The 14,023-nt window shown below is 47.8% G+C and overlaps 1 protein-coding gene across 1 annotated transcript; it reads right to left on the bottom strand.

Annotated features, from left to right (window-relative positions):
* Nucleotides 1-253: 253 nt before the first annotated feature.
* Nucleotides 254-2,854, bottom strand: LOC123751534 (basic salivary proline-rich protein 3-like). Its single transcript, XM_069315525.1, has 5 exons — nt 2,742-2,854; nt 2,316-2,421; nt 1,158-1,342; nt 664-957; nt 254-539 (listed from the first exon to the last, which is right to left on the bottom strand). The coding sequence occupies exons 1-5, from the start codon at nt 2,852-2,854 to the stop codon at nt 254-256; spliced, it is 984 nt and encodes a 327-aa protein (XP_069171626.1).
* Nucleotides 2,855-14,023: the final 11,169 nt, after the last annotated feature.

Below are 14,023 nucleotides of genomic sequence, written 5' to 3' on the forward strand. Positions count from 1 at the left end.
TGGCGAATGTTGGAGGGTCACCTCTGAGTTTGGCGAACGTTGGAGGGTCCTTTCAAGGTTTGCCGCAAGTTGGAGGGTCACCTGAGGTTTGACGTACTTTTTAGGTGTCACTTCTGGGTTTGCCGAATGTTGGAGGGTCACCTCTGGGCTAGCCGCACGTTCAATTAAGGGACACCTCTAATTTTGGCGTACGTTTGAGTTGAGTTTGCCATTCGATGAAGGGTTACTTCTGGTATTGGCGCCCGTTGGAGGGTCACCTCGGGGGTTTGGCACACGTTGGAGGGCCACCTTTGTATTTGCCGCACATTGGCGGGTCACCTCTGGTTTTGTCGAACGTTGGAGGGTCACCTCTGGTCTTGCCGAACGTTGGATGGTCACCTCTGGTCTTGCCGTACGTTGGAGGGTCACCTCTGGTCTTGCCGTACGTTGGTGGGTCACCTCTGGTCTTGCCGAACGTTGGAGAGTCACCTCTGGTCTTGCCGTACGTTGGAGGGTCACCTCTGGTCTTGCCGTCCGTTGGAGGGTTACCTCTGGGCTTGCTGCACGTTGGAGGATCTCCTCTGGGTTTCTTACATTGGAAGTTAAACTCTTGGAGTGTTGTACGTTGAAGACTCAACTATGGGTTTGCCACACGGTGGAGGGTCACCTCTGGGTTTGACGCACTTTGGAGGGTCACCTCTGGGTTTGCCGCACGTTGGAGGGTCACCTGTGGCTTTCCTGAACGTTGGAGGGTCACCTCTGTGTTTGGCGGTCGTTGGAGGGTAACCTTTGGATTTACCGCACGTTGGAGGGTCATCACTAGGTTTGGCGCACGTTGGAGGGTTACCTCTGGGTTTCCCGCATGTTGAAGGATCACATTTGGCTTTGACGCTCGCTGGAGAATCATCTTTGTGTTTGCCGCACGTTGGAGGGTCATCACTAGGTTTTGCGCACGTTGGAGAGTCCCCTCTGGTTTTACTGCACGTGGGAGAGTCACGTCAGGGTTTGTAGCACGTTTAAGGGTCACCTTTGAATTTACCTCGTGTTGGAGAGCCACCTCTGGGTTTACAGCACGTTCGAGGGTTACCTCAGAATTTGCAGCACGTTGAAGGGGTCATCTTTGGGTTTGACGCACGTTGGACAATCACTTGTGGGTTTGGCGCATGTTGGAGGGTCACCGAAGAGTTTGCCGCACGTTGAAAGGGACATCTCTGGGTTCGACGCATGTTGCAGGGTCACCTTTGGGTTTGCCGCAAGTTGGAGGGTCACCTCTGGGTTTGCCGCACGTTAGAGGGTCACCTTTGAGTTTGGCGCACGATGGAGAGTCATCTCTGGGTTTTCCGCACGTTGGAAGGTCACGTCTCTGTTTACCGCACGTTGAAGGGTCACCTCTGGATTTGGCTCATATTGGATGGTCACCTCTGGGTTTGCTGCACGTTGGAGGGTCCCCTCTGAGTTTACAGCACGTTGGAGGGTCACCCCTGGGTTTGCCGCATTTTGGAGGATCATCTCCGAGTTTGGCACACGTTTGAGGGTTACCTCTAAGTTTTCCACACGTTGAAGGGGTCATCTCTGGGTTTGACGCACATTTCAAGGTCTCCTCTGTGTTTGCAGCACATTGGAGGTTCACCTCTGGGTTTGCCACACGTTGGAAGATCACCTCAGGGTTTGCTGCACATTGGAGGGTAACTTATATCCCGCCAAACACACACCGAAACTACGACGTTGGTACAACGTTCGATCAAGTTGTAACACCTCCTAACCAGTTATAACAACCAATATAGCAAGTTGTAATAACGTTCTAATACGTCATAAACACGTTAAGCCAAGATGTAACAACTTTATTACAAGTTGTAACAAGCGGAAAATAGAGACAATTTCGGTTTGTGTTTCCAGGATATGGAATTGCTGGACGTTGAAGAGTCACCTCTGGGTTTGTCGCAAGTTGGAAGGTCAATTCGGTGTTTCGTGCACGATGGAGGTTCACCTGAGGTTTTACGAACGTTGGAGGGGTCACCTCTGGGTTTGCCACGGGGACAGGGGTCACTTCTGCATTTTGCATCATGTTGGAGGGGTCACTTCTGGGATTGCCACACATTGAAGGGTCAGCTTTGGGTTTGGCGCCCGTTGGAGCGTCACCTCGGTGTTTGCCGCACGTTGGAGAGTCAACTCAGAGTTTGCAGCACGTTGGAGGGTCACCTCTGGGAGTACCGTACGTTGGAGGGTCACCTCTTCGTCTGCCGCACAATGGAGGTTCATCTCAGAGTTTTCCGCACGTTGAAGGGTCACCTTTGGGTTTGGCGCCCGAGGGAGGGTCACCTCTGGGTTTGCAGTACTTTGTGGGTGTTAGCTTTGGGTTTGGCAGAAGTTGGAGGGTCATCTCTAGATTTGTCCCCCGTCGGAAGGTCACCTCTGGGATTGGCGCACGTTGGATATTCATTTCTGGGTTTGGGGCACTTTAGAGGGTTACCACTGGGTTTGCTTCACGTTCGAGGGTCACCTCAGGATTTTCCGCACGTTGAAGATTCATCTCTGAGTTTGGCGCATGTTAACCCCTTAACTGCACGGCCTCCAAATAATATCGTTGGTATTTGAGGGACAAATGTGGTGCAATCCTCCCACACAAGTACACCAATGGGTTTGGTGTTGGCGCCAACACCACGGCCAACACCACCACGAGCACCAAAACCATAGCTACTTCGTTTGCTGTTGCTGCTGGAGCTGTGTGAGAGTATGCTTGGCGCTGAGGCAGATTTACGTACCGTATGCCTACCACGAACATGTGATGTTGAGGGCCCACTGTCGTCATGCTGTGAGACACGCTGCCGTCTGCCTCGATGTGTTGCTGAGGCAGCAAAACCCCGCCTGGTACCATCCCCGCTGCTAGTACTCGGGTCGTCCACACTACTCGTATCGGAGCCAATGTCACTGAAGCCCGAGAAAGATTCATCACATGAACTGTCACTGAATAGACTTGCATCTGAGGACATACATGATGGTGGTGGTGATGATAACGGTGTTGACCCAGGGCGGCAAGGCAGGCTGGGCGAGGCGCGTGTACCGTACATGCTCACCCACATCATCCACTTCCGTCTCTCCCTCACTCTTATCAGACCTCTGTGTCAGGTCTTTCTCTGGATCATAGTCCAGGTCATCATCCATAGCACCATCATCGTACAAAATATCACGTATCTCCTCCTCAGAGAGTCGTTTTACATGACCGCGGGTCACCGTGGAGCGGGAGCTAATTGACGATGCGTCAGACATGGTTGTTGCTTGGGAACTGAGGCTTCCCACGGCCACGGGGGATGCTGGGAATTTTTTTCAAGATGACGGACGATCACTGGGGCCCCCAGGCATCCATTCCATACCCGCGTCACCGCGCCCCAACTTTTAAATGGAACGTGAAAAATACAAATACCCGGAGGTATTTGCATTGGTCACCGTTGGCGGGTCACCTGTGGGTTTGACGTACGTTTTAGGTGTCACCTCTAGGTTTGCCGCATGTTGGACGGTCACCTAATTTCTTTTGCACAATTTGGGGGGTCACTTCTCGGCTTTCCGCACGTTGGAGGGACACCTGTGGGATTGACGCACGTTTAAGGATCTCTTAAAGGTTTGCCACACGTTGGAGGGTCACCTCTGACTTTAGCGCATGTTAGAGTGTCATCTTTGGGTTAGATGCACGTTGGAGGGTCACCTCTGGGTTTCCTACACGTTTGAGGGTCACCTCTGAATTTGCCAAACGTTGGAAGGTCACCTTTGATTTATGGCGGACGTTATAGGGTTTCTCCTCTGGTTTTAGCGCCCGTTGGAGGGTCACCTCTGGGTTTCCCGCATGTTGAAGGATCACATTTGGGTTTGATGCACCCTGGAGAATCTCCTATTGTTTTGCTGCACATTGGAAGTTCATTTCTGGGTTTGCCAATCGTTGGAAGTTCATCCTTAGGTTTTCTGCACGTTGGAGGGTCACCTTTGTGTTTGCCACACGTTGGAGGGTCAAACCTGGGTTTTGCGCACGTTGGAGGGTCACCTCCGAGTATGGCGAACGTTGGAGAGTCACGTCTGGGTTTGTAGCACGTTGAAGGGTCACCTCTGGATTTGGCTCATGTTGGAGGGTCACCTCTGGACTTACAGCACGTTCGAGGGTTTCCTCAGAGTTTGCATGACGTTATAGGGGGCATCTTTAGGTTTTACGCACGTTTGAGGGGCCCCTCTGGGTTTGCCGCATGTTCGAGGGTCAATTCGGGGTTTCGTGCACGTTGGAGGTTCACTTGTGGGTTTCGCGAACGTTGGAGGGTCACCTCTGGGTATGCCACATGGTCAGGCGTCACCTCTGCTTTTTGCATCATGTTGGAGAGTCACTTCTGGGTCTGCCACACATTGAAGGGTCAGCTTTGGGTTTAGCGCCCGTTGGAGCGTCATCTCTGTGTCTGCCGCACGTTGGAGGGTCAACTCAGGGTTGGCAGCATGTTGGAGGGGTCTTCTCTGGGTTGGTCGCACGTTGGAAAGTCACCTGCGTATTTACTGCACGTTGAAGGGTTACCTCTAGGTTTAGCGCACGTTTGGGGGTCACCTCAGGTTTTGCCGCCAGTTGGAGAGTCACCTTTTAATTTGCCTCACGGTGACGGGTCACCTCAGGCTTTCATGTACTTGGAGGGTCTACTCTGGGTTTCACGCACGTTTTAGGGTTACCTTTGTGTTTGGCGCACGTTGGAGGATCACCTCTTGGTTTGACGCACCTTTAAGGGTCACCTCAGGGTTTAACGCACTTTGGAGGGTCTCCTCTGGGTTTCACACATGTTGCTGGGTTACCGTTGGGTTTGGCGAACGTTGGAAGATCACCTCTGGGTTTTCCGAACGTTGGATAGATCATCTCTGGGTTTGCTGAACGTTTGAGGGGTCACCCCGGGGTTTCTCGCACGTTGGAGGGTCATCTCTGCGTTTTACTTACATTGGAAGGTCACCTCTGGGTTTGCCGCATGTTAAAGGGACACCTCTTGGTTTGGCGCACGATGGAAAGTCATGTCTGGATTTGGCGCCAGATGGAGGGTCACCTCTGGCTTTAACGAACGTTGGATGGTCTCCTTTGGATTTGCCGCACGTTGAAGGGTCTCCTCTGGGTTTGATGCATGTCAGAGGCTCACCTCTGGGTTTGCCTCTCGTTGGAGAGTCATCTTTGTATTTGACGCACGTTGGAGGGTCACGTCTTGGTTTGGCGCACGATGGGGGTCCACCTCTGAGTTTACCACACGTTGCAGGATCACCTTTGAATTTGCCTCATGTTAGAGGGTCACCTCTACTTTTGGAGCAAGTTCATGGGACACCTCTAAGTTTGTCGCACGTTGGAGGGTCATCTCTGTGTTTGGCGCACGGTGAACGGTCACCTCTGGGTTTGTCATACATTTATAAGTCACCTCTGGGTTTGCCGCACGTTGGAGGGTCTCCTCTGGGTTTGCTACATGTTGGAGGGTCACCTCTGGGTTTGCTACATGTTGGAGGGTCACCTCTGGGTTTGCTACATGTTGGAGGGTCACCTCTGGGTTTGCCGCACGATGGATTTGAGTAGGAGTATGAGGTTTGAGTAGGTTACCTCTGGGTTTGAGTAGGGAAATTTACGCACATTCCCGTCCCCACCACCTGGACAGGTGGTGCAAAGGTTCGCACCAGGTGTCCAGGTGATTAATTAGGGGACGTGTATTGGCGTAAGGTCGTAGTATCGGTTAAGCTCTGCCTCCTTGAGCGGGCATGCGGTATTGTTTGGATGGTAAGGAGTGTGTAGTAGGATGTTTGCGTGTTGGATAGGATGAGTAGGTGCATGAGGTTGAAAATATATATATATTTATATATATATATATATATATATATATATATATATATATATATATATATATATATATATATATATATATACATATATATATATATATATATATATATATATATATATATACATATATATATATATATATATATATATATATATATATATATATATATATGTATATATATATATATATATATATATATATATATATATATATATATATATATGTATATATATATATATATATATATATATATATATATATATATATATATACATATATATATATATATATATATATATATATATATGTATATATATATATATATATTTTTTTTTTTATTATAATTAAAAGGGTACCACCTCTGGTGCCAATGTGGGGACCCATAGCCTCGGAGAAGAAAATAAAAAGTATTCAGAGGAGACCTTGTGGTTTCTCACTGAACACTAATATTATCTTCTCCTACCACCCCCATTCTTTTGTATGTACACATATATATTTACTTTATTTGAACTTTGTTACAAAAAAGGGAGTTACATATGGGTTACAAAGATGGTTGTCATAGGTTGTCGAGTTCCTCCAGCTCCTCAGATGGCGGGCAGGAACCCTGGATGCAGTGCGCATTTCCCCTCTGTATCGCCACACTGAGGCGCTGGAAAAGAAAGCTTGCAGCTCTCGGGTCCCTTGTTGTTTCAATGAGCCTAGAACCCAGTTCCTTCAAAAAACTGGTAGCACTTTTACCCCAGGCGCCGAGCGTCTCAGAAGCAATGGGGACAAAATTGTAGTGGTGATCCAGTTCTCTATACTTACGGGATTTGGCTGCTTCCCTGTGGGTGGCAGCGCCACCTGGTTGTGCAACACTGAGGTTAATGTAGGTGTTAGCCAGGGTTGATACGCACGTGTAGTCCCATACCAACTGCTTGCCATTCTTCCAGGGGTTCACTGTGATACCATCCGGGCGACCAATAAGAGCATCAGAGTTACGGGGCGTTAGGTAACGGGGCTCTCTTTCAGCTGGGCATCCAGCTGTGGTGAGGCTCCTCTTGATGATGTCGTTAACTTCACTGTGCCTCGAGTGCCATCCCCCTGTGCTTTGGCAGAGTAGGCCATGGTGGCCGTACCTGTCAGCCACCACCTCGCCGCAAATACACCTATATCTGGTGTGGATTGGGGCAGCAAGGCGGAGGGCCACAGCAATTTGGAGGGCGTGTGGTGTGAGACGCGTGCCAGTTGCCGACATTGGGGTTGCTAACAGGAAATCCCCTGCATGTGGTGCTGCTACTGCTGTGAGGCGAGCAATGTCGTGTTGTGTTGTTGCAGCACCCAGGCACTCTGCAGCAACTTGGTCTACAATGGGACCATCCCAGCTGGATTGCTTGTGGGATTTTGGGGATGGTGGTTGAGGTGATTGGCCTGCACGAGAGGCCCACTCTGTGGCACAGCGTGTAAAATTGGGATCATGTACACCTGCCAGCTGATGTAAGTGGGCAGGTAGAATTTCCTTCACAAGGTCGTCGGATGCTGATAAGGAGGACAGGAAGGCTGGAACAGCGATTTGCGTTGCTGTTCGAACTCCGAGGCCCCCAAGTCTTACGGGAAGAGAGGCTTGTTTCCACTGTAGGTCATCGAGAGAGGTTAAGGGCTTTTTCTAGCATTAATTTCAGTAACCGGTCATACTCACTTAGTTTTTGGCTACTGTAAGATGGTGAACACCTCAGAAAGTAGGTTAACCTGGGGAGGGACAGACATCTGGTGATGAGGTAGAGTGCATCATGAGCATCAATATCCTCAATCCTCCCATCCATCCTCTTAAGGTCGGCGATTTTCTTATCAAGGACCTCATCGATGGCTTTCAACCCCAGGGGAGCTCCTAGGAGTGTGCTGTCTTCAGGTTTAGTTTTATGGATATTTGGCAGAAGACCCTCTATTCTCTCTACGATGCCCTGGTTGGAACATATTATTTCACATTTAGAAGGGTTCAGGGTGAGGCCTAAAACTGCACCTTGCTCCTGGATTTTTCTGATGTCCTCCAGGAGGGAGTCTTGGGAACCAGCTAGGGTACCATCATCCAAGAACCAGATGTTAAGCTCGCTGGACAGGACCTCTGTGACTTGTTTGATGACTAAGCAGAAAAGGAGAGGAGCGAGGGGGTCACCCTGTTGGACGCCTTCTCGCGAGTCAATTTCATGTTCGCCAAAAAGTAGCTTAAGATCCATACTGTAGCATGAATGTACAAAAGGGTAGAGGGAAGGGAAATGACTATGAACCGCACGGAGTACAGCATCCCTCCGCACCAAATTGAAGGCATTTTTGAAATCTAGCTTGATAAGGGCCTTTTCGTCTGTGATGTTGGCGATGAAGGCTCGAGCTGCATGGGCTGCCGCCTCACACCCTTGTGGAATGCCAAACCCGAGCTGTTTTGGCTTCAGCATGTTGGCCGCTGCATCACTAACTGTTCTTGCAGCTGCCTTTGCGACGAGACGCCGGAGAGAATTGCCCACAGCTATTGGCCTGATCCCTCCATCCTTTTTCTTTAGAGCACAGAGAGATGCTCCAAAAAAGATAGGTCTTATGGACGCTGGTATGTTGCCAGCTAGACATGTGTTGGTGAATCTGGTTAGTTCCACCAAGAGGTTCTTTGCAATGTCACCCAGTGCAGGGTTGAGCATTTGCTTGAGGTGGTTGGGTTTTAGTCCTGTGAACCCACCTGCTGATCCTGTAGGGAAGGACATGGCTGCTTTATGGACCACAGATTCAGCCACCCAGAGAGGTTCTGCTCCGGTAGCCCCCACTTGTACAATGTCGTCCTCACGCAGAGCCCTGGGTGGGTGTTTCTCCCTTAGGGCTTGAGCTGTTGCGGCATCTCTGTCGGCAATTGAGTCCTCACTGGTGATGACTCGTATTGCGCCAATAGTGTTTCCTTCTTCTATTTTCTTGGTGACTGATGTTCTGATTTTTGATGTCTCGGATATGCCACTGTTGCTCTTCCTGCCGTGGGTGTTTCTCGCGCGAGTGGGAAGGCGCACCTGGTTGTCCTCCCTGGGAAAATCATTTATAGCTTTGATGACTGAGGCAGCTAAGGTTTTGTCTCTCCTTGCAGGGGTGGCTAGACATATGTTGCCAAACATTAGGAGGTTGTGCCATGCTTGGGTCGTTCCAGGAGAGTCGTTGACCTTTCTCAGGAGGGCAGATAATTTGGCTGCTGCATGGGGGCGGGCTGCTTTAGGGATGTGTTGCAAGGTTCTGGCCGATGTTGCTTTGATAGCTTCTAATAAATTTTCTGTGGGAATGAAGGTCTGGGAGGTGTTTTGCCTTACGGGCGGTGTGGGCTGTTGATTGGTGTTCTCCCTGGGAGGGCGCCCAGAACCCAAACACCTGGCTCCGTTGTGGTAATGAATGCGCACATTATCGTCACTCAACCGGATATAGCATACCCGGTCACACGTCTGACATCTACCTTGTCTACCCCTGTTTGATGGCTCATCTTGGCTTGGAGAAGCCTGGCTATCTGTTGGGAGCTGCGACATGGGCGGGCGCTGGGCTGGCGCTGGGCGGGCGCTGGGCGGGAAGGTGGACGGCGGGTGGAGACTGGAGGGTGGGCGGCGGTTGGAGGCTGGGGGGGTGATCAGCTGGCCGTGGCACTTACTACTCAGGTGAGTGGTAATACATATACCACCTCTATACAAAGTGTGGGTATACACCCACTACACAATATGTGGGTATACACCCACTACACAATATGTGGGTATACATTGGGTGGGTGGGTAGCGTAGACACACATGGGAGCCTCCCGGCTTCTATGGGCGGGTGGCAAGGTGGCCTCGTGGGTGGGGAGGCGACGTGGTGGGGTGGGTAGGAGGGGGAAGAGCAGGTACTTCCCGGCCTGGGCGCTGGGTGGGGGCGGGGGTCAGGGCGACACTAACACTGGTATAATTTCCCCGTATATCACTGCACAATAATGAATGAATCACACACTTGTAATCTGACTCACTGCACGTGTGATGTACTCACAATATGATAGATATGTTGCGCCAATTATCGCTGACAACGTAACTTGTATATATATATATATATATATATATATATATATATATATATATATATATATATATATATATATATATATATATATATATATATATATATATATATATATATATATATATATATAACTTGTATATATAATATATATATATATATGCTTGCGCGTTCATATATATATATATATATATATATATATATATATATATATATATATATATATATATATATATATATATGCAAACAAGCCTGAATGGTCCCCAGGACTATATACAACTGAAAACTCACACCCCAGAAGTGACTCGAACCCATACTCCCACAACTGGTATGTACAGGGACGCCTTAATCCGCTTGACCATCACGACCGGACATAAGGAAGTGATAGCCGAGGCTATATGAACCACTTCCCCGCCGGCACTTACCATATATATATATATATATATATATATATATATATATATATATATATATATATATATATATATATATATATATATATATATATATATATATATATGCTTGCGCGTTCATATATATATATATATATATATATATATATATATATATATATATATATGCTTGCGCGTTCATATATATATATATATATATATATATATATATATATATATATATATATATATATATATATATATATATATATATATATATATATATATATATATATATATATATATATATATATATGCTTGCGCGTTCATATATATATATATATATATATATATATATATATATATATATATATATATATATATATATATATATATATATATATATATATATATATATATATATATATATATATAACTGAAAACTCACACCCCAGAGGTGACTCGAACCCATACTCCCAGAAGCAACGCAACTGGTATGTACAAGACGCCTTAATCCACTTGACCATCACGACCGGACATAATGAGGTGATAGCCGAGGCTATTTGAACCACCCCACCGCCGGCACTCGGATAGTAATCTTGGGCATAGCATTTTACCAAATCACCTCATTCTTTGGGGCACACGTGAGGAACACAAATGCGAACAAGCCTGAATGGTCCCCAGGACAATATGCAACTGAAAACTCACACCCCAGAAGTGACTCGAACCCATACTCCCAGAAGCAACGCAACTGGTATGTACAAGACGCCTTAATCCACTTGACCATCACGACCAAACATAATGAGGTGATAGCCGAGGCTATTTGAACCACCCCACCGCCGGCACTCGGATAGTAATCTTGGGCATAGCATTTTACCAAATCACCTCATTCTTTGGGGCACACGTGAGGAACACAAATGCGAACAAGCCTGAATGGTCCCCAGGACAATATGCAACAGAAAACTCACAACCCAGAAGTGACTCGAACCCATACTCCCAGAAGCAACGCAACTGGTATGTACAAGACGCCTTAATCCACTTGACCATCACGACCGGACATAATGAGGTGATAGCCGAGGCTATTTGAACCACCCCACCGCCAGCACTCGGATAGTAATCTTGGGAATAGCATTTTACCAAATCACCTCATTCTTTGGGGCACAAGTGAGGAACACAAATGCGAACAAGCCTGAATGGTCCCCAGGACAATATGCAACTGAAAACTCACACCCCAGAAGTGACTCGAACCCATACTCCCAGAAGCAGCGCAACTGGTATGTACAAGACGCCTTAATCCACTTGACCATCACGACCGGACATAATGAGGTGATAGCCGAAGCTATTTGAACCACCCCACCGCCGGCACTCGGATAGTAATCTTGGGCATAGCATTTTACCAAATCACCTCATTCTTTAGGGCACACGTGAGGAACACAAATGCGAACAAGCCTGAATGGTCCCCAGGACAATATGCAACTGAAAACTCACACCCCAGAAGTGACTCGAACCCATACTCCCAGAAGCAACGCAACTGGTATGTACAAGACGCCTTAATCCACTTGACCATCACGACCGGACATAATGAGGTGATAGCCGAGGCTATTTGAACCACCCCACCGCCGGCACTCGGATAGTAATCTTGGGCATAGCATTTTACCAAATCACCTCATTCTTTGGGGCACACGTGAGGAACACAAATGCGAACAAGTCTGAATGGTCCCCAGGACAATATGCAACTGAAAACCCACACCCCAGAAGTGACTCGAACCCATACTCCCAGAAGCAACGCAACTGGTATGTACAAGACGCCTTAATCCACTTGACCATCACGACCGGACATAATGAGGTGATAGCCGAGGCTATTTGAACCACCCCACCGCCGGCACTCGGATAGTAATCTTGGGCATAGCATTTTACCAAATCACCTCATTCTTTGGGGCACACGTGAGGAACACAAATGCGAACAAGCCTGAATGGTCCCCAGGACAATATGCAACTGAAAACTCACACCCCAAAAGTGACTCGAACCCATACTCCCAGAAGCAACGCAACTGGTATGTACAAGACGCCTTAATCCACTTGACCATCACGACCAGACATAATGAGGTGATAGCCGAGGCTATTTGAACCACCCCACCGCCGGCACTCGGATAGTAATCTTGGGCATAGCATTTTACCAAATCACCTCATTCTTTGGGGCACACGTGAGGAACACAAATGCGAACAAGCCTGAATGGTCCCCAGGACAATATGCAACTGAAAACTCACAACCCAGAAGTGACTCGAACCCATACTCCCAGAAGCAACGCAACTGGTATGTACAAGACGCCTTAATCCACTTGACCATCACGACCGGACATAATGAGGTGATAGCCGAGGCTATTTGAACCACCCCACCGCCGGCACTCGGATAGTAATCTTGGGCATAGCATTTTACCAAATCACCTCATTCTTTGGGGCACACGTGAGGAACACAAATGCGAACAAGCCTGAATGGTCCCCAGGACAATATGCAACTGAAAACTCACACCCCAGAAGTGACTCGAACAAATACTCCCAGAAGCAACGCAACTGGTATGTACAAGACGCCTTAATCCACTTGACCATCACGACCGGACATAATGAGGTGATAGCCTAGGCTATTTGAACCACCCCACCGCCGGCACTCGGATAGTAATCTTGGGCATAGCATTTTACCAAATCACCTCATTCTTTGGGGCACACGTGAGGAACACAAATGCGAACAAGCCTGAATGGTCCCCAGGACAATATGCAACTGAAAACTCACAACCCAGAAGTGACTTGAACCCATACTCCCAGAAGCAACGCAACTGGTATGTACAAGACGCCTTAATCCACTTGACCATCACGACCGGACATAATGAGGTGATAGCCGAGGCTATTTTAACTACCCCACCGCCGGCACCCGGATAGTAATCTTGGGCATAGCATTTTACTAGCATTTGCCCAAGATTTGCCTTGACATACCAGAAAATATTCTGAGGAAACTACTCCAAGCTTGTACTAAAGAGGCACCCTTCTTGAGCCCGGATGGGCACATGTATAAGCAAGTAGATGGGGTCGCCATGGGTTCTCCCGTAGGTGTCCTGTTTGCAAACTTCTACATGGGTACCATCGAGCAAAAAGTCTTAGTCGACATGAAATTGAAACCGGCCATATACTGCAGGTATGTTGACGACATTTTTACACAGGTACCTGATGTCAGACATCTGCAGGAGCTGAAGGAGGCATTTGAGCAGAGTTCCGTGCTGCGTTTCACTTACGAGATGGAAAAGGATGGGAAGCTGCCCTTTCTAGATGTAACAGTCATGGAAAAGAGCGGAGGTTTCCACACTGCAGTCTACACTAAGGAAACGAACATAGGAATGTGCCTAAATGCCAACACCGACTGCCCAGACAGGTACAAGAGGAGTGTTGTTAACGCATATGTCGACCGTGCTCTCAGACACAGCTCAGAATGGAAGCAAGTCGACGAAGAACTCTGTAGGGTAAGGCAGGTCCTAGTCAACAACGGCTTCTCCAATGGTTTCGTCGAAGACATCATAAGAATGAAAGTGAAACGCCATGCAACCTCTGAAGAGACAACTAACACAACACCTATACCCCCTATTAGACTATTTTACAGGAACTTCTTTTCCACAGCTCATAAAACGGAGGAAAGGGTCCTGAAAGATATTGTTAATAGAAACGTTATCCCTACAGATAAAAATCAGAGAATACAACTGACGATTTACTATAAAACCAGAAAAACGGCCAGCCTACTCA

Source organism: Procambarus clarkii, chromosome 81 (assembly GCF_040958095.1).
Source record: "Procambarus clarkii isolate CNS0578487 chromosome 81, FALCON_Pclarkii_2.0, whole genome shotgun sequence".
Taxonomy (NCBI): Eukaryota; Metazoa; Arthropoda; class Malacostraca; order Decapoda; family Cambaridae; genus Procambarus; species Procambarus clarkii.